At 46.9% G+C, this 21483-nt stretch overlaps 1 protein-coding gene across 11 annotated transcripts in view; it reads right to left on the bottom strand.

Moving 5' to 3' along the window:
• LOC137173322 (histone-lysine N-methyltransferase 2C-like) overlaps nt 1-21483 on the bottom strand; it is an 80579-nt gene that overhangs the window by 25439 nt on the left and 33657 nt on the right. For 5 of the 11 annotated variants that reach the window (XM_067578093.1, XM_067578095.1, XM_067578097.1 and 2 more), the window contains exons 25-46: nt 20828-20930; nt 20613-20716; nt 20397-20525; nt 20183-20287; nt 19948-20072; nt 19661-19856; nt 19336-19413; nt 17220-17255; nt 16347-16490; nt 14910-14942; nt 14692-14820; nt 13167-13496; nt 12018-12091; nt 9913-10119; nt 8642-8776; nt 5337-5892; nt 3938-4830; nt 3032-3310; nt 2583-2947; nt 1785-1975; nt 1170-1598; nt 620-1011 (exon numbers count right to left, since the gene is read on the bottom strand). In XM_067578093.1, the coding sequence (XP_067434194.1) occupies nt 620-1011; nt 1170-1598; nt 1785-1975; nt 2583-2947; nt 3032-3310; nt 3938-4830; nt 5337-5892; nt 8642-8776; nt 9913-10119; nt 12018-12091; nt 13167-13496; nt 14692-14820; nt 14910-14942; nt 16347-16490; nt 17220-17255; nt 19336-19413; nt 19661-19856; nt 19948-20072; nt 20183-20287; nt 20397-20525; nt 20613-20716; nt 20828-20930 (5033 nt within the window). The remainder of the gene's footprint in view (nt 1-619; nt 1012-1169; nt 1599-1784; nt 1976-2582; nt 2948-3031; nt 3311-3937; nt 4831-5336; nt 5893-8641; nt 8777-9912; nt 10120-12017; nt 12092-13166; nt 13497-14691; nt 14821-14909; nt 14943-16346; nt 16491-17219; nt 17256-19335; nt 19414-19660; nt 19857-19947; nt 20073-20182; nt 20288-20396; nt 20526-20612; nt 20717-20827; nt 20931-21483) is intronic. The other 6 variants (XM_067578101.1, XM_067578102.1, XM_067578100.1 and 3 more) reach the window with 4 other exon arrangements.

Raw genomic sequence — 21483 nt, forward strand, 5'->3', positions numbered from 1 at the left:
TGCAGGGACGCAAGTTATTGATCATCTGTTTATACTGTCAGTGATTAGTAGTATACTATCATTGATTAGTAGTGGGCATGTAAATGATTAATTGGAATGGATTAAGAATATATGAACCGATAGGAGACGAGGGCCGTGTGGTGTGACTGTGTAGATTTGCTGCAGTACCCAGTTGTGCCACAAGATGGAGCCTCTTACTGTTTAATGAGGTGCGTTTCAGGTGCATCTGTAGTGTAAAACAAACGCACCTCCCTCATGTTGATGAACGCTGACTGAAGCAGAGAGGAGTTTTTATTGTATTCATGCTGTAGTTTCATTTAATCTAGTTTTGATTTCAGGTTTTATTATTATTATAACTTTTTATTTTTTATTACATTTTCAATTTTTTCATTTTTATTTCTCATGTGCATTAGTCTCAACTTGGTGTCTGTGTGTTCTGTCTTATTATTGGCTCGTCAGTTGTCTGTAGGGGGCTGTATAAATAAAGTTTGATTGATTGATTGTTGCCTGGTGGCTGTTCTGCTTAACTAGCTATCTGAGGCTCATGCTAATGCTAACTAGCATCTTGAACAGAAGCAGCGAGCCGCTGAGTTTTAAACGGAGGGAGAGACGGTCCTACCTTGGAACCAGGCAGGCTGGATCCTGCTGCCGCGGTCCCTGGAGCTCCTGGAGCTCCTGGAGCTCCTGGGAGTCTTCTGGTGGTGATGAGCCCAGGTTGTGGTGAGGGGTGCTGGGCTTCTGTCTTGACGCCATCCTCCACTTCTTGTTTGACTTGACCAATCAGGTGGGCGTGATTATCCATCTTTCTGGGGGGGGCGCCCACTCGGTCCCGCCTCTCCCCTCCCTCCTTCTCCTCCATCGGCTCCCCCAGGTCCAGCTCTTCGTTGAACATATCCTTCTTGTCCTCCAGGTTGAGCTCCGGGTCGGCGTAGGCAATCAGGTCGAACTTCCCCGACAGCAGGAAGTCGTCCAGGTGGAGGTCATTAGGACCCAGGTCCAGGTCTTCTTTACCTGCAACAGCCAGCAGAGATCCAGAGAGTCAGACAGAGCGGGGTCCAGGTTTAGACTGGCCCACAGTAAAGGTTTGTTCTGAGAGGGGCGCTAGAAGAAAGGTCATGTATCTGTATTTCTGATCTGAATCTAACGAGATGTGAATCGTGCGTTCGTACCGTCTTCAGGATCGAGGTTCAGGTTGAGGTCGACCAGATCTTTCACCTCCACGTCCTCCAGATCCTTCACGGCCGAGTCCTCCCCCTCTAGGTGCTCCTCTATCCCATCAGCCCCAGAAAGTGTTGACTCTGCTACGTGGCCCAGGTGCCGCTGATCCTGCTGGTTCAGCTGCTCCACGCCGCCCGTCAGCAGCATCTGCTGGCCCAGGGACCCCTCACCCATCCTGGCCCCCGGACCGGGCCTGGCCGGTGACAGCTGGGGGTCTCTGGGGTGCACCAGCGAGGCCTCGGGGTCCTGGGTGGCGGACAGCGAGAAGGGCAGCCTCAGACGGTTCTCTGGGACGCGGTGTCGAAGCTCGATGTAGGGTTGTCCCATGATGCTGTGCTGCTGGATGGGGAGGGAGCGGGACAGGAAGGGCTGGGGGACGGCTGGGAGGGGAAACATCATGTAAATATTTATTATTTAACTTATACAAGTTATCATTATTTCACAGTTTTTATTATTTTCAATATTTCCGCTTCTCTTTGGTTTCTCACCTGGAGTCACAGAAACAAAACATTTAAATAAAACAATTATTAAGTAATTAACGAACTGATCAATGAACCACTTCTCACCTGGCATCATGTGTTGGTGAGCATTAGGAGCGGCGAGGAGTCGGATGCCGGTGAACTCACCGGGCATCGGCCTTCTCATCTGGACAGGGACTCCCTCCGCTGCACTGAGCCCAGCACCAGGCACTGAACCCTGGGGAGGCCGCAGGAAGGTGTCCTGAAGGCCAGCTGGAGCTCCTGGAGGGACACCAAACCTGGAGAGGACATGAGGAGATATGAGTAAAACTAGTGCTGGGCGGTATACTGGTTTATCTGTTAGTAGTAGAAATAAACATTGAGTCTGAACCAAAGTCACCACAGGAACTAGCCTCCTGTATAGCATTATGGCTAACTACATCTGTGGCAGTTTGTTTTAAAGTGGTTCACGTCAGCAAGTAAACACAGCGCGGCGTGTCTCTCCTGATTGGCTGCTGACAGCGCTGCCACACTGGAGGGTGGAGGAGGAGACGCAGAGACGCTGCTACGTCTGTTCAAACAGAAGTTTAACCGACTTCACTGCATTGAACGCCAGAGCTGAGAGTCAGAGCAGAAACACAGTCGCTCTGCATCGCTGCATGTTCTCCACTTCCATCATCTGGTGTTGATTCATTTTGAAAGAGCGAAGGCCAATGAGGAAACTCCAGCACGGCCGGCCGACCAATGGTGAAACTTCATCACTCACTCAGGCACTCATGCACAACTGCAGTTATAGGGCTGACCCCACTGTTGCAGTCTAGCCAAAAATACCATGATACACACACACACACACACACACACACACAACACACCATCAGATCAGTCAGAGTTTGTTGCTCCTCTCACCTCAGGGCTGGTCCTCGGACTCCCAGCTCCCTGGAGAGACTCTGCCTGGGGAAGGGAGCCTCACTGGGGAGGAAGCCCCTCTGCTGCTCCCCTGGGAAGCCTCCAGGAAACCGCGGGGCTCCAGCAGGGGCTCCAGCTGCCCCAGCAGGTCTCACTGTGCCGGGGTAAGGAGGCGGGGGACGCCCAAACAAGTCTGCTGGAGGTGGGTTGGAGATGGATGAGGGGTCCTGGGACCAGGGACGTGGTGTGGCGGGGCCCGGTGGAGCAGCAGGTGGAACAGCAGGTGGTTCCTGCAGACCTTTCTCCTGCCGCAGAGCGCTCTTCTGCTGCTGCTGCCTTAGGATGAGCTGCCGGAGCCTCTGACGCTGCACAGGACAGGAGCTGTTAGAGAGCGCAGGACACAACCAGCTGACAACAAACACTCAACACCTGAAGAACATCTGTCCTACCTGTCTCAGCTTCTCCTCGGAGTCACCAAGCTGAGGAAGCATGCTCATTGGTCCATCTAAGGAAGCCACACTCAACACTGCCATTTCATTGGCTACTGTCTTATCTGTCTGTGAGGGGCCTGGTGTCATGTGACCCTGCTCGAAGGGGTCGTGCCCTGGAGTCTGACTGGCCAAGCCAGTGAAGCCGATCTCCTCTGACATCCCAGGGTGCTTTGGGGTCTGGCTGCTGGGGGTTCTGGGAAATGAGTCCTGTTGTTGTCTTCCTGGAGACTGCTGCAACTGAGAGAGAAAACAAACAAAAGTCAAGCAAAATTAAAGGAAAAAGAAATGTGCAGTGTACAGTACAGACATGTAACCTGCAGTACAGACATGTCAGCTGCAGTACAGACATGTTAGCCGCAGTACAGACATGTTAGCCGCAGTACAGACATGTCAGCCGCAGTACAGACATGTCAGCCGCAGTACAGACATGTTAGCCGCAGTACAGACATGTCAGCCGCAGTACAGACATGTCAGCTGCAGTACAGACATGTCAGCTGCAGTACAGACATGTTAGCCGCAGTACAGACATGTTAGCCGCAGTACAGACATGTCAGCTGCAGTACAGACATGTTAGCTGCAGTACAGACATGTAACCTGCAGTACAGACATGTTAGCTGCAGTACAGACATGTTAGCTGCAGTACAGACATGTTAGCCGCAGTGCAGATGTGTAATCTGTAGTACAGACATGTAGAATGCAGTACAGACATGTTAGCCGCAGTACAGACATGTTAGCTGCAGTACAGACATGTAACCTGCAGTACAGACATGTTAGCCGCAGTACAGACATGTTAGCTGCAGTACAGACATGTTAGCCGCAGTGCAGATGTGTAACCTGCAGTACAGACAGTGTTTTATCTGTTACCTGGTGGTGTGTTTGGGTGAAGGTTACCGTCTCCCCAGAGAGACCTGGAGCCAGAGGGGAGGAGTCGGACCTTGCAGGCTGAGGAGGGAAGCTCTCTGCTGGGGCCTGGCTGAAGGCCTCAGGGGCCTTCTGGGGCCGCGGTGTGGAGGGCTGCTGGGCATAAGGATCCGGTGAGGGCCGTGGTGTACCGGCTGGCTGGGCGTAGTGCTCGGTGCTCCGCTGGCTCCCTGGTGACTGAGGGAAGCGCTCGCCAACGGAGGGGCGGGGGGTGCCCGGGTTGGAGGCATACGGGTCGAGAGTTGGGTGGGAGGGGGACGGCCGACAGTTGGCTGACTGCTGGTTGTACTGGTCCAGTCGCAGGGCAGGTGGCGTGGTGAGGTATGTGGGGTCAGAATGTGGGCGCGGTGTGCCAGGGGTCTGGGGGTTGGTGTAGGGGTCAGGTGAGGGCCTGGAGGTCAAAGGTGACTGCTGGGCAAAGGGGTCAGAAATCTGCTGGCTGTAATCAGCTCTGGGGGTGCCGGGCGTCTGGGCATAGGGGCTGCGGTGGGGGGAGCTCAGCCCTGACAGTGGGCTGGAGGGAAATGACGGGTCCTGCGACTGGGGGAGGGCAAAGCCCAGGTCTGTGGGTCTGGATGGGTCCCTCCTTACTCCTCCTCCTGAGCTGCCAAACACCTCCTGCTGAGGTTGGTGCTGGGGAGGCATGGGGGCTTTAAACACCCCACCTTGGACCAGTTCACCCGCCCGACCGTACGAGTCAGCTACACGGATGTTACTGCTGTTATGAGGAGTCCTCTGGTAGGTCTCAGCTGCTCGGACGGCAACATGTCTGGCTGGATGGTCGGGGGCCGAGCCAGAGGGAGGGCTCATCACACCTGCTCTGCTCTGCTGCAGTGCTGGAAGGAGAAAACAAGGAGAGGACGGTCACTAGGAGGAGAAAACATGGAGAGGACGGTCACTTGGAGGAGAAAACAAGGAGAGGACGGTCACTAGGAGGAGAAAACAAGGAGAGGACGGTCACTAGGAGGAGAAAACAAGGAGAGGACGGTCACTAGGAGGAGAAAACAAGGAGAGGACGGTCACTAGGAGGAGAAAACAAGGAGAGGACGGTCACTAGGAGGAGAAAACAAGGAGAGGACGGTCACTAGGAGGAGAAAACAAGGAGAGGACGGTCACTAGGAGGAGAAAACATGGAGAGGACGGTCACTAGGAGGAGAAAACAAGGAGAAGACGGTCACTAGGAGGAGAAAACAAGGAGAGGACGGTCACTAGGAGGAGAAAACAAGGAGAGGACGGTCACTAGGAGGAGAAAACAAGGAGAAGACGGTCACTAGGAGGAGAAAACAAGGAGAGGACGGTCACTAGGAGGAGAAAACAAGGAGTCGTCGTCACTCTGAGTTACCTTGTTGGGGTCCGAGCGCCCTGGAGATGTCGGAGGTTTTGGAGTCGGGGGATGGGGCAGGGGAGCCAAAAGCATCATGGGCTGGGGAGGCACTGAGGGAGTTGCAGCGCTGCTGCTGGGGAGCAGGGAGGCCGCCTCCCTGGGAGGAGGTGGGGCGCGGAGTCCCAGCTACCTTACTGTAGGGGTCCCAGGGTGACGAGGGGCGGGAGGAGGGTGGGGAGAACATCTGGGGGGAGGATGGGGGCTGGTGGAGGGGTGAGGAGGAGTGAGGGGAGTGAGGGAGCGAGGAGAAGCCAGAGGGGGGAGGAGCTTGGGGTCTGAGGAAGACATCGTCAGCCAATCCTGAACTCTGGAGGAGGTGCTGTCTGGCCTGAACCTCCCTGGGCTGGAGAGGGGAGGCGTTGCCCCCCGTGACAGGTTGCTGGGTCGTCATCATGGGGCTCTGATTGGCTAACAGCTGCTGCTGTCTCTGCTGCAGCAGCTGCTCGTTCTTCACCTGCTCCAGTTTCTGAGTGGCTTCGATCTTGGCCAGCTGTTTGCTCTTCTGACGCATTTGCTGAGAGAGAAACCAGAAACAACAAAAGGGCACAGAGCGACGCAGGAAGACAAGACACACAGAGTGACAGATGTCAGCGTGTTGTTTGGTCTCTACACGTGGAGTTAAAAACATGATGACATGGCAGCTAGTAATGCTCGCTGTCCCTCTCTCTCGCTCTCAGTAAATGTGGGAGAATCAGTGATGATGGTGAGTTTACAGCGTGCAGGGGGGGCAGCAGAAACCACACGACTAAAACAGTTCACGTTCATTTAACTGCAGGACGCATGTGTCCTGAATATAATTCAAATCCTCATATGTCGGATTATCATTCAGACTGTTGTAGTCTCATGTGGTTCTGGCGGTGCTGGAATGGTAGAGTGGTGGGGGGGGCTTTACAAGTCACCTGCTCACTGGTACTTCCTGTCTGTCTCTCACCTGGTTAATCACACCTGCAGTGATATCTGCTCACAGTGAATGTGAAGCTGCTGTCGTCCTTCACCAGACGGTCGACACGCTGAGGGGAAAACAGTCCTGCTCTCAGACCGGGACACACGCCGGATCTTCCTGTCACATGGTCTCAGAGCTCAGGTGTCATCTGTCGACCAACTGCTTCTATCAGACTAGTTTTGTCTTAAAGACTCTGGGCACTGATGGTAGTCACTCCTACACTCCTGCTCCTCAGAGGATGAACCCTTCTGATTTTAATAACTAACTTTACATGTTAAGCTCCTCTGAAGGAGACTAAGAACATATAAATCATCAGATTGTGGCTGTACTGAACTCTGAAAACTCGAGACATGAATGCTGCAGTAAAGGGTCTCTCTTCTCCAATCAGACATATGGACTGACCTTACATCTCTTTAAAAAACTGTTTATTCAGTGTTTTTTTTATCCTACATTAAAGTTGATTTTGTGTGAAATCTATGAATCTGTAGGAATAATGAATATGAACAATCTAATATATTCATAATGTACAAATATATAAAAATTATATGAAATGGAAGCTAATTTGTGCTGCTGTTAGTGGACGAGGTGCGTCAGAAATCCCCGCTGACTAGATCAATGAAGGTGATCAGGAAGTGACTGCAAATAAAATGCTGGTTTATTCTTGTTTGTTTGATAAATATCGATTATTAAATGAATAGTGGTTTAATATCAGTTCAGTTAACCACCAAACCGCTGTGATAAGACACCAAATCCATACTGTCACAGCCCGATTCCACCCGGGAGCTTTATGACTTCTTCTCTAAACTTTCTCTACATTAGAAAAACAACAGAACCGCAGCCGGTCTGAAGCTGACAGGAAGTCCTCAGCTGCCCCGTGAGAGCAGGAGAACACCAGCTGCTCTCAGCTCAGCGTGAGGCGGACGGCGAAGGACTGCAGCAGACCAACATTCAGAGCGAGGCAGTATCCCTTTATCAGAAAATCAGTCAGTTCTGAGACAGACTCAGGACCTCGGACACCGACTCTGGGCCACTTCAACATTACTGAGACCGGAATAACTGAAACCGTTTGTTGTTTTCCTTTTTGTCAGTGACGTGTTCATTTGACACAATCAGATCAAACCTGAAATCCTCTCTGCTGTTTTTTAAAATGTTTAATGTGCTTATGTACCCAGAAACGATGACCGAGACCGATCCTGGATCCATGTGTCTGAAATCCTCTTTGGTTTGCTGAGTCTGCGCCGCTCAGCCTCACTGACACACGTGTAGATTTCAGTGTTTCTGTCCTGGAGGGCGCTGATGTTTTTATTCTGATCTGCAGTAGAGCTTTAAACCAGCATCCTTTCCTGTCGTTTTCTGCTGCCAGATCTTTTTCTTTTTATTGTTTTTTTGTTGTTGTTTTGATGTTTTCCTGTTTGGGAGTTTTATCTTTTTTCTGAGAAGAAGGTGCAGATTTACAGATTGTTCAGCTGTCTGCTGGAGATCAGGAGTTTGAGTTCTTTGTTCATGTTGTTTGTGCTTTGAATCAGTCTGAATGTTGCAGGTTGTGCTTTCTCAGTGTGGAGACGTCTAAAGACTCCAGCGGTGTTGTTGCTACTACATCTCTGCTGTAAAATGCCTCAGAGAGAAGCAACGCTGCGTGTTATTGTTCTGATCATGTGTGTGATGGTTGCTAACTAATGTCTGCTGTGAGCTCCATTCATTTAAATTAAACCCATAAAAGAGCATCCTGAAAGTGTTCTGTGTTGTCTGAGGTGTAAAAACGAATGTTAAAATGTCTCATTTTGTCCAAAACCCAAAGATATCAGTTTACGCTGAAACTTGACTGATGGATCTTTTAAGGCTGATGCTGAGTTTACAAAATCTGATAATGATAAATCTGATAATGATAAATCTGATAATGATAGATCATCGATAGCAAAACACATAACATAAAAAGTTCTCTTAGATTAGTTTTTCATAAGTTTTGTTTTTTAACTGTGACCAGGAAACAGACCAACTAAACTCTGTTAGTGTGCTTCCATCCTCTTGTTTTTATGCACATTTTCAATTTGAGCAAAAAAAACAAAAAAACAAAACACGAGTTTAAATCCTGGAAGTGTTTTAAAAGTTTTAAATATATGTAATTAGTGTTTTCTGTTGTTTGAGGGGTAGAAATCGTTGTGCGGATACAAATCAAATGTAAACAGACTTGAAACAGCTGATCAGACTGAAAACTCAAATGTGTTGGAGCAGCGCAGAACTGACCCAGACAGGAAGAGGATTTCAGAGGAGTAACGGATCCAGGAAGTCTGCCTCGAACAGGTTCACCTTGAGATCTTACCAGAGCCTCTTTGCCACCTCCTGCTACAGATGCCTGGTAGGGACAATCTTTATCTGTTGGTGATTTTAGGGCTTTGCTTTGGGGGAGATTTTCCTGCCTCTTCTTACCGGCTCCCCATCTGTCATTTACCTCTCCCTTTTCAATGACAATTACATCAGAGATATTAGTTGGAGTGAGTGACGCTCAGCAGGCATGCACATCATCACACGTATTCTCTTCAACAATGACACAACCACTCTTTATATGTTCATGCCCCCATTAAAAGCACTCTGACCCCCCATCATCCAGTCTGTCTCTGCATCCCCCTGACATGCAGCCTGATGGTTACCATGGTTACTACTCAGAGCGGGAAACCAACGCCATCCTGCCACAGCGACTGGACGACACTGAAAGTCATCAGGTCATGACTAGGACACATGAAGAGGTTTATTTCACTTAAAGCTGCACAATCAGATGTTATCATTTTAAAAACTTTAAAAAGTATCAAGAGCATACTCTTTATCTAAAATTATTTTACCGTGATAATGTAAAAGCCTGTAAACGCTGCTGTAAATACAGACAAACTGCGGTGACTGTTTGGTCATCTGTCCCAAATTTTAGTTTCATAACTCGCTCATTTTAAATTCCAAGCGCCGCAAGCTCAGTTTAGTTTCATAAACGTACCACGCTCGTTATAGTCCCTAAATGCCCCATACTTACTTAAGTTCCCAAATGCCCTGTGCTCATTTTAGTTTCTCAACAGCCCATGCTCATTATAGTTCCTAAATGCACCACACTCATTTTAGTTCCCAAACACCCCATGCTCATTTTAGTTCCCAAACACCCCGTGCTCATTTTAGTTCCCAAACACCCCATGCTCATTTTAGTTCCCAAACACCCCATGCTCATTTTAGTTCCCAAACACCCCGTGCTCATTTTAGTTTCTGAGCATATGTTGTAAAGTCTTCTGACTCTGGACTTTACAAATGAAACTGACATTTTGTTTGTGGATCCTGTATTTCCCCCTGAAGATTGTACGAAGACAAAGTGCAGCTTCAGGTGTTCAAATGTCAGTGATTTTAGAAGTACAACACTCTATAAAGACATAAAATTAAGGTCCAGTTCACCAGACTGACCTGAGATTTTTAACATATTTCTGAATATAATGAGGACCAGTTTTGTTTAAATCGTGCAGTTTGTGATGGGAGTCTGGTGTTGATTTCTCTCTCTGGTTCTACTCAATGGGGGGGATGGTGTGTTAAAGACGCAACACATACTGAAACACTGCTCACCTGTCTGAACTTCCACTCCTGCTCCTGTTCTGACTCTTTGGGCCTCAGCGGGTCCTTGAACGCCAGCTCCGTCTCCATGGAAACAGGGTCATACGGTCCAGGCAGCGGCGGTGGCGGAGGCTGTGATGGCGGGTGACGTTTGAGTGGCTCGTTGGACAGCTGCACCTTGTTGATGCGCTGAGCCGCCCGGTTATCCCTCGCTTTTTGCTGCCGGAGAGAAAACTGTTGAGTGAAAACGCCACACAGGGATGACGGGTTCACACACACACATACACACACACACACTGCAGACGCCACAGGAAGTGTGAGTTCAACCATAAAAAACACATGCTGACTCAACATGTGAGGAAGTGGAGAAAGCTTCCGGCTCGGGAAACACGAGCACATTTGATCCGTACTCTGCTCAACTAAGCAAAGGAACTTCACGTTAACAGCTTCACAAAACTTCAAAGAGCTTCCAGCACATGAAGAAGAAAAACACGTGACAACCAGAGTTATCGTAGTTTTGTATTTTTCGTTAGTTTTTGTTTATTTTGTTTTTAATTTTTCTTTTCAGTTCAGTTTAGTTTCAGTCAGTTTCCAGAGTGGGTTGTTACTAGTTTCATCTTTATTATTTATAACTATTTAGTTTTAATTTAGTTTTTATTAGGTTCAGTTTTAGTTTTCATTATTATAATATGGGGGGGGTATTTGTCAGAATAGGTATTACAGTACAAACACAACACTATGTGAAGGCTACTGACTCTCAGTCATGTAGACATCCCAGCCTCAATAAACAGACGCACCAATGGCTCCTCATGCTTGTTGTGTTGACAAATTTGATCAAAGACTAAAACTAAAGACATTTCCTGTATATTTTTATTTTATTTTAGATAGTTTTGTAAGTACACAATATGGTTTCAGTTAGTATAGCGGCAGCAGGAGCTACTGACCTTCAGCAGGCTTCTTCACTTGATTTGCCCTCTTCAGTAAATCTTTACTGAATGAAACTAACTGCTCACATTAGAATCGCGTTCCCTTTCAGTCGATTTACTCAGTACAACACATACAGTATGGGATATCACGCCCCCGCGTCACCGGACTGAAGACACCTCTACTCACGCCTTTAAGGCAGATGATCTGTGTGTATATGTGAGGCCTCGCCTGCACATGTGTCACCACAGTCATCCTTCACCTCGCTAAGAACACCTCTGCCGAGTCAGGCAAGCTAGCTACAGCTAGTTAGCTCTGTTTCTTTAGTAGGCTACTGCCAGCTCAGGTAGCCAGTGGCTAACACCAACAGGGGCTGTTAAGCTAACTTTGAGCTAGCATCATTATCATTACTGACACAGTTGAATTGCTGCAGTGGAAATGGAAACAAGCTTTCCGTTTCTAGGGGAGGGAGACCACCATCCCAGAGAGGGGAGGGAGACCACCATCCCAGAGAGGGGAGGGAGACCACCATCCCAGAGAGGGGAGGGAGACTACCATCACAGAGAGGGGAGGGAGACTACCATCACACAGAGGGGAGGGAGACCACCGTCACAGAGAGGGGAGGGAGACCACCGTCACAGAGAGGGGAGGGAGACCACCGTCACAGAGAGGGGAGGGAGACCACCGTCACAGAGAGGGGAGGGAGACCACCGTCACAGAGAGGGGAGGGAGACCACCGTCACAGAGAGGGGAGGGAGACGTGGTTTCGTTTCAGTATGGAGATAACGGGGCATATTTTATAATAGTTTAATAGTGTTGCACTCAGTCAGTGTTTTGGGTCTCGCGTTTGTCATTCTGACGGCAGCGACACTGCAGGGTAAAAAGGGCACCACGGTACCTTGGCTAGGCAGGCTAGCATACACTCATGAGCAGCTACAGCTAAGTGGTGCGCTGCCAAAATGTTCCGGGTGGAACTCGTGCTCTAGAATTATTGTTCCGCATGTCGGACTACGTGGATTATTAAACTATTTTGACAGTAAGTGTTTGGGTCATGGAGCATTCCAAACTAAACATCCTGTTGATCATCTGATCATCCTTCACGTACCGTCACACCTCCAGTAGTTCACCAACTGGCTGTTGAAGTCGGTTTGTGGTTAAAACATCAGATATGACGACAACAGAACAAAACTCACCACATATGGAGCTCTGTCCTGAGAGCTGGCTTTCCTCCACAGCTTAGCGATCTGCTTCACTCTGGTGGACCAGTCTGACACACACACACACACACACACACACACACACACACACACTATTTCAGACATATGTAACATTGCTGCTTGTCTCTATTAAAGTGATGCTTTCCATCATTCAGACAAAGGAGACTTTTATATTAACGTGGAGCCACTCAGGCATGTATTGATACTGGGTACATTGTTGTAATCACACGCTTTATATGTTCTAACATATTTAAGTTAACAGCAACAGTTGATTCACAGTTCATGTACAGTTCAAGTATATCTTCAGGAGGATTTTAGGTGTATATACTTGCTATTTTTTATGTTCTTGGGTGCTGCAGTGCAAGAACAAATATTTTTGCTGTTTGCGACGGTAGATTGGGCTGTAAGGTAGTTCTACTGCACATGTGTAATAATGCCATAAAAACTGTGCTGCTAGGATGTAGATGGACCTTCAGATAAATTCAGATGGAAACTATTTTGTGCAGCTATAATGTGTTTAATGTGTACATTGAGATAGCTTATAATAATGTGTTACAACAACATAAAGTCAGTAACAGACCAGGCTTCATGTGACTTTTCATTCGAGATTTTCCCTCCTGTGAACTCGTGAGTACATTTAGGTTTCACAAGAAAAGTGGATTTAATTCAGAGGAACATGATACTTTGCAGATTAAGTGGCCTTCAAACATGGAACCTGGTAAACCAGCCGCTATAAGGACGTTTACAGAAAGATACACTAATGCTGATGATATTTGAGAGAATAGCTGAGAGTTTAAAATGTGATCAGGAGGAAGAAGAGTGTTTCTCGTTCTCTCTTAACAGATGAGTGTCTCTCTCCAGGTCTCAGCAGTAAATACAAAGAATAGTTTTATTAAGTCCCACATGTTTGATTCCTGTCAGCTCTCATGTTGTGTGTAAAGCTTCATTCATCCTGCAGCTGTTATGAATGAAAATGTCAAATATATGGAGAGAGTGCTGCTCAGATTATTGTGGTGGTTATCGTGTTATTGATCACTGAACTCTGCAAATACTTCAAACACTAACTGAAGCCAGTGTGTGTGTGTGTGTGTGTGTGTGTGTGTGAGTGTGTGTGTGTGAGTATACCAGGATACTGCTCTCTCAGCTGGGGGAAGTTGGTGTTGCAGTAGAGGACCGGAGCGACGGTGGCCAGCTCTCCCAGAGTTTCCTCTTTCTCCCACTTCAACATGCTCCTCTGAGCCGTCGACAGCACATCCTGCTCGCCCTCCCCCGACACCTGATTGGCCGAGGCCAGCCCGGGGGCAGGGGCAGCGGTGGGGCCCTCAGGAGGGGGCATCCTGAAGGAGCCTGCTGGACCCGGGGCCCCGCTGGGCATCATGGGAGTGTTGGGAAAGTGAGGAGCAGCTCCCATCAGGCCATTCATCACCGGGAGACGAGGAAACACACCGGCTGCTGCTGAGAGACAGAGACAGTAAACACACCGCACGTCGATGTTCCACTGCAGGAACTTTCCCCAGAGACCAAGAACCTACTGAGGAACTGAGGTTCCTCTACATGCGTTTCCACCAGAGGAACCAGTTAAGCTCCAGGGAGACTGTTTTACTCCCCAACAAGTCCCTACTGGGAGGAGAGTTACTTTCCAGAAGTACAGGAGCTTAAGGGGCAGCGTTTGTAGGGATGACGTCACTATTTAAGTTGTGTGTATACCTGTGTGCTGAGTGTGTGTGTGTGTGTGCTGAGTGTGTGTGTGTGTGTGTGTGTATACCTGTGTGCTGAGTGTGTGTGTGTGTGTGTGTATACCTGTGTGCTGAGTGTGTGTGTGTGTGTGTATACCTGTGTGCTGAGTGTGTGTGAGTGTGTGTGTGTGTATACCTGTGTGCTGAGTGTGTGTGTGTGTGTATACCTGTGTGCTGAGTGTGTGTGTATACCTGTGTGCTGAGTGTGTGTGAGTGTGTGTGTGTGTATACCTGTGTGCTGAGTGTGTGTGTGTGTGTGTGTGTGTGTATACCTGTGTGCTGAGTGTGTGTGTGTATACCTGTGTGCTGAGTGTGTGTGTGTGTGTGTGTATACCTGTGTGCTGAGTGTGTGTGTGTGTGTGTGTGTATACCTGTGTGCTGAGTGTGTGTGTGTGTGTGTGTGTGTATACCTGTGTGCTGAGTGTGTGTGTGTGTACCTGTGTGCTGAGTGTGTGTGTGTGTACCTGTGTGCTGAGTGTGTGTGTGTGTGTGTATACCTGTGTGCTGAGCGTGTGTGTGTGTGTGTGTGTGTGTGTGTGTGTATACCTGTGTGCTGAGTGTGTGTGTGTGTGTGTGTGTGTGTATACCTGTGTGCTGAGTGTGTGTGTGTGTGTGTGTGTGTATACCTGTGTGCTGAGTGTGTGTGTGTGTGTGTGTGTATACCTGTGTGCTGAGTGTGTGTGTGTGTGTGTGTGTATACCTGTGTGCTGAGTGTGTGTGTGTGTGTGTGTGTGTGTGTATACCTGTGTGCTGAGTGTGTGTGTGTGTGTGTGTGTATACCTGTGTGCTGAGTGTGTGTGTGTGTGTGTGTACCTGTGTGCTGAGTGTGTGTGTGTGTGTGTGTGTGTACCTGTGTGCTGAGTGTGTGTGTGTGTGTGTACCTGTGTGCTGAGTGTGTGTGTGTGTGTGTGTACCTGTGTGCTGAGTGTGTGTCTTGCTCCCAGCAGCAGTGTGTGTGCGTTGGCTCTGCTCTGGTTGGTTGCTGCTGCTGTTTGGACTGAGGACAGCGGTGAACACCTCCTCCACGTCCTTCCCCTCCAGCTCTGCACACACACAGATTCACTCGTTCAGCCTTTTTTCAGAGCTTGTGAGGACATTAACAGACCCGCTGTTGACAGGATGTGATTCTTACCTGGAATCTTGTAGAGTTTGCTGAGGATGGCACCTGAAGCAGAACAAGACATTACTGATCACTCAGCTGTTTCACAGTAAATAAACTGAAACTTTCTTACAGAGTCTACAGCAGTGATCAAATGAAATAAAAAAAATCCTAATCACTAATCAATATTTCCACATATCGAGTCATCTTTCACACCTGAAGACCACAAGTAGCAACTAAGAATGTTTCCCTTTACAAGTAACGGATACATGTTGGATAAATGTATTAAATAAATGACTGAAACGGTAAAAAGCAAATGATAAACAGTGAGAAACATATTGCCAACAGTTTGGGGATAAACAGATAATGAACAGTAATGGATTTACAGTGGTAGTAATACAATATTGTAATGTTAACACTTAAATAATATCCAGTATAAAATCTATTCAAGTGAACACATTTATGTCGGGTGGTGTTAATGACTTGCAACATATTCTAATATATGTATGTCTTCACTGGGTCCTGGTTCCCAACATTACCAGTGATTCTGTTAATTTATCACAGATAACAGAATACAGGTTTCAGGTTTCAGCAGTTTGTGTTCCTGCTGTGATGTTTTTGAGAGTTTTGTGACTTTAGAGCAGATGTTTAATCAGTGACAGGTGAGCATCATCAGTGAGTCAGAGCTCTGTACAGTTGAAGAAGGATAAAATTGTTCTGTAGTAAATGTCGTTCTGAGCGTGTAACCAGAGGAAACTGTGATCGTCAGCGGTAACAGAGAAATGTTGTGTATGTTTGGTCACCTGAGCAGATGGTACATTCCAGTCAGGTAAAAGGTCAGTGATTGGTCGATGCTGCTTTGGCTTAAGTTATTTTTTGTTGAAGTTCATTTTTGCCTCTTTGATTAAAAGTTTTGTTAATAAACATCAGCTTATTTGCTTCTTTAACATCCCTTTGGTTTTATTCAAATAGATGTTTATCTGTTTTCTCTCACTCTGTGTCTGAATCCCCCCCCCCCCCCGTGGATCAATACACTCTGATCTGATCTTATATTAGAGGAGCTGAAACATTTAGATTTCATTTTTGTGTCTCAAGCTGCTGGTTTGGTTTGTCTCAATTGAAAATTAATTGATCCACGAGAAATAATATGCAAAGATTGCCACAAATGTCCTGGTTCCTGGTTTATAGATTCATTGATTAATGGACACAACAACTGTCAGATTAATCAATGATAGAAATGGAGATTAGTTGCAGTTTGGAGGAGCCTAGTTTGATGAACCGTTTCTGTGATGAACCACATGAGATTGAACTCTATTTGTGTAAAACTACATCTTCAACAACTCATTTTTAATTTTAATTAATAGAACATGAGATCATGTTAATAAACAATGACCCTAAATGATCGTTCTATCTGAATGTTAGAATATAATTAACTTACTGAAAAATGTTAAAATCCTAATAAAAACTCACCGTCAGTCACCATCTTGTCGAGCTCAGGGCTCAGGATGGCATCCAAAGGCTCCTCCTGCACCGCCCTCTGGCCACGCCCACTACTTCCTGTCGGCTCAGAGGTCAACGAGGGGTCGTCAGCCATGGGGCCGATGTCTAGACCGGCTGCAAGACACACACAGAGAGAGACAGAGAGAGATGAAATAATGCAGGAGCTCAGCTGCAGGAGAGGAAGAAGAAGACGAAGCAGCAGCCGGTGTTATCTGGAGGAGGAGAAGAAGCTGCAGAAATCAGAGGAAAGTTAGTTTGCTATGAAAAATAAAAAAAATCAGATGTGTTGGTTTTTAATCCTGCAGTCTCGAGTTAACGCCCAACACGGCGGATTCATTTATACTGTTTCTCTCTCTCTGGTGTTCCACAGGGCTCAAGTTTAGGTCCTTTACAGTTTTCTGTTTATCCTCTTGGCCTGTTCTTCATCAGCATTCTAGTTATAGCCTAATAGACAGATGAGCCATTTGAGAAAATCAGCTATAGCCTAATGAGAAATATGAACTAGGCCATAGGCATTAGGCTATGCTATAATTGATTGTTATGTTTTTAAAATACAACACATTGTTAAAGATGAAACCAGTGGTTTCCAACCTTTTTGTCTTTTGACGTCTTACAAAAAGCACTGTGTAGTCGGGGTCACATTTCACATGTCTATGAGTTGTTAACAGCTCCACCAAATAGTGATTTTTCCCTCTAAACTTCTCACATGCTTTCATTTCAATAAATGTTCAAATGATCCAATATTTCAGCAAAAATCAAAGATTAGAGAAAAAGTCCAAAAACAAGGAAGAAGAGGAAGCAGAAAGAGTAGAAGAAGAGTTAAGTCACCCTGTGGAGTCTTACCAAACGGAGAGGGGGAGCGCTCCACTTGGAACTGACCTACAAAACAAACACACAGTTACTGTCTGAACCGGCCAATCAGGAACCAGACAGACAGCCACCGTCTGAACCAACCAACCAATCAGAAACCAAACAGACAGCTACCATCTGAACCAACCAATCTGAAACTAGGCAATACCCTCACACAACAAAGTCATGTCCTAAAGGGGAAAAGTCTAGCTTAGCACAAAGACTGGAAGCAGGGAGAAACTGCTAGCCTAGCTTAGCACAAAGACTGGAAGCAGGGAGAAACTGCTAGCCTAGCTTAGCACAAAGACCGGAAGCAGGGAGAAACTGCTAGCTTAGCACAAAGACTGGAAGCAGGGAGAAACTGCTAGCCTAGCTTAGCACAAAGACTGGAAGCAGGGAGAAACTGCTAGCTTAGTACATAGACGCAAAGCTTGGGAAAACTGCTAGCCTAGCTTAGCACAAAGACTGGAAGCAGGGAGAAACTGCTAGCTTAGCTTAGCACAAAGACTGGAAGCAGGGAGAAACTGCTAGCCTAGCTTAGCACAAAGACTGGAAGCAGGGAGAAACTGCTAGCTTAGTACATAGACGCAAAGCTTGGGAAAACTGCTAGCCTAGCTTAGCACAAAGACTGGAAGCAGGGAGAAACTGCTAGCCTAGCACAAAGACTGGAAGCAGGGAGAAACTGCTAGCCTAGCTTAGCACAAAGACTGGAAGCAGGGAGAAACTGCTAGCCTAGCTTAGCACAAAGACTGGAAGCAGGGAGAAACTGCTAGCTTAGCACAAAGACGCAAAGCTTGGGAAAACTGCTAGCCTAGCTTAGCACAAAGACTGGAAGCAGGGAGAAACTGCTAGCTTAGCACAAAGACGCAAAGCGGGGGGAAAACTGCTAGCCTAGCTTAGCACAGAAACAACAGAGTCAGAGCACTTCCTTGTTGTTGAAACACATATGGTCAATTGGTGTGTTTTGGACTCAAGAATGAATGAATATAGTTTTATTTTCATGTCTGGCCTTTAACATGTCACATCAATTACTCAACAACAAACCCAACATTCTGGCATGTAAACCCATCAGCATCTACGCAGCACAACAGGTCAACATCATTCAAACAGACGCCTACAGACGATGCTCCAGGAGATCTCCAACAATAGAAATACAACAAATATACAAACACAGGCCCCAAATCCAAACAAAACTACATCTACAAATATATCCACATCATCAGGAACATGTTTCACTTCCTGTAAATTCTTCACAATAAAAGTCTCTCTCATTATTTAGTCATTTAAAAGCTTTTCATTTGAAGCAGTAAAGCAGGAAATGTTGGGTTTGCACCAGCAGTAACTTAACATGACTCTGAATCGGCCGCCCCTCGGCAGGCTTCCTGAAAGCTGGCCAATCAGAACAGAGTGAGCTCATTAAAGACTTCCTGTTAGAGACAGAGACTGAACGGCCGGTAGAAGATATATAAGGAGTTTTTAACTGTGAATCATGCAAAGCTGCTCTAATGGAGCCCAAAAATAAAATAAAGAAATGAGTTTAATAGTTCCCCTTTAATCTTCAACTATATTTCTCCTCTTCAGTTGCTGCCACCTGTGCTTCGTCCCTGTCAGGTTGAAACTGAATAAATATATAAAATATACTGTACAACCTAATACACAGTAAGCTTCCACCACTTTATCATCGATTAAAGCTACGCTAAATAAAACTTAATGTGTAACTTTTTCCCCTACTCCAACTCTGTCACTCCTGATGTGATAAACATGTGTTATCATCTCTACGTCCACTAGATTCAAACAGAGACATTGAGTCTCTATTACAGTAAATACAGTAAATACAAAGAACAACAGGAGAACTCTGCCATCTGTCCCAAATCTTCACGGTTCTTCAGATGTCGTGGAAACACAAACAGGAAGGTTTGGTCAACAAACACTAACTGCTGCTGAAACCACAAAGACTCATTTTAAGCAAACACAACATGACAAGGAGGAAGACACTGAAAGAAACATGAACACAGGTGAGGAGATGTGGTGAGTGATGTTGACCAATCAGCTCGCTCTCTGTGTGTGTGTGTGTGTGTGTGTGTGTGTGTGTGTGTGTGTGTGTGTGTACCTGTGTGTCCTGTAGCCAGTATGTGAGGGTCAGTGTTCAGAACATCAGACAGATCCATTAGAGCTTCCTCCGACATGTCTGGATGACAACACACACACACAGCATGATAACACACACACACACACACACACACACAGCATGATAACACACACACACACACAGCATGATAACACACACACACACACACACACAGCATGATAACACACACACACGCACATGATTCACAATGTTTATAAACAAAAATGAATAATGAAAACATGCGAATCAGATGAAAAAGAGAATTTAAAAGCAAAACTTAAATAGAGATTTTTTTTTTAAAACTCACGCAATGTTCCCTGCTTCCTGCTGGTTGCCGTGGCGCTGACTGGCAGGCCTGAGGGGGAGGGGCCATGTAAGCCAGGGGCGGGGCCTTTCACGACACCTGTTGCAGCTCCTGATTGGCTGGCGCCTGGCGTATCTGGCCCCGCCCTCTTGTCCGCCTGCCGGCTCCGGTCCAGAAGATCCTTACCGAAGAACGCCTCCTGAACGTAAACAAGGAGGGACAGCCAATAAAAACGCTGGGATTTACTGACGGACACGCCAAGAAACAACGTGTATGTGTGTGTGTGTTACCTGTAGATAAGAAGGGAACGCCTCCTCCAGCTTCGTCTTCTTCTTCCTGTATCTCTTCTTCACCTTCTCCATTGTCTGGTCTGCAGGGGGCGCCGTCTCCATGGTAACGTCTGCGTCCAACAAGCCTGATGTATGACACGCATGATAAAAATATTCATGTTTCAAACTACAAACTGCATGTTCATTCGTTCAGCCTCCATCTCGGTCACTCAGGTACAGGTGAGTCCTGTCTCACCTTCGTCTCGGCCCGCCAGCGTCTCCGCTGAATCTTTTCTGCACAGTTTGATTCGACTCGGACCGGCCTTCCCTCCACGCTGACGCACCATGAACCCCCCGATACCTGAGACACGGAGAGAGAGAGACACAGACAGGTAGAGATGAAGATGTCACATGACAGGTGAGTCCAGTCTTGTGGCTACAGGTGAGTCACACCTGTCCCCCTTGCTCACCAGGTCTGTAGGGTTTCCTCTTCCTCTTCTTGTTGCCATCGGTAACCTCAGGCTCCTTAGTGACATCATCGTCGTGGGTGTGGTCTCGCTCTGGGCTGGAGTCGGATTTCATTTCACACTCCAACTCACCTGGAGAGAGAGAGAGGGGTTAAATACAGCAGGTCGTGTGTGTGTGTGTGTGTGTGTGTGTGTGTGTGTGTGCGCGTGACCTCTGACCTCTGTTGTGTTCCTGCTCAGTGGGGGGGTTGGGGTCAGGTGGGGTCTGCAGGACGGACACACTGTTCTGGTTGATGATCCTCAGCTTCAGTTTGGGTTTACACCTGCAGGACGCAGAGAGGAAACAGGAAACAGCTGATCAGTCTGATGACTCGTCCCCTGACACCGACCGACCGACAGACACCCTCCTCATCCAACCTGGACGCCACGCTTACCTGCGGTACCTGCGCGGTGACGTCAACGGTTCAACCAGAGACTGCAGTTGAGAGAGACCCGACTCTGTGAGACACACTCCGTCCTGAGTGTACGTCTTTGTGTCTGCACACGCACACGCACACACACACACACACACGCACACACGCACACACACACACACACACGTTATCACCTCTTATTAGTAGTTTAATATTCTGTTTATCAGACACACACATATATATTAAAACTATATATAACAACAAACCATGTTCAGAGTGAATCGTCCCTCCAGGGTTTAGCAGAGTTTATGTGATTATTGCAGTGAAAAATTTTTTGATTCTGCGGCTTTTCTCAAAAACTGTGACACAGTTTGTGATGTTTTATGTGTTTGCAGTAAAATTACAGGAACCGGGGAAAAAATGCAAGCAAAGGAAAATAATGTGAAGAGTCATATGTAACGACTTCCTTGGATAAAAAGCATCCTGCAGATCACAGAAACATCTATATTTCAGCTCTAATGTTTAATGTATGTTCTGAACATGAGAACCATGAGGACTCAAAGTTCTATAAACAAGAAAATACTGTACTTGAGTTCCATTTATAAACCTTTAATAAATAAACCTTCAGCTCAACATCAGCAGCAAATAAAATCAACAATAATGTTATTAAAATAAAT

Source organism: Thunnus thynnus, chromosome 21, assembly GCF_963924715.1.
Source record: "Thunnus thynnus chromosome 21, fThuThy2.1, whole genome shotgun sequence".
NCBI classification, from domain to species: domain Eukaryota; kingdom Metazoa; phylum Chordata; class Actinopteri; order Scombriformes; family Scombridae; genus Thunnus; species Thunnus thynnus.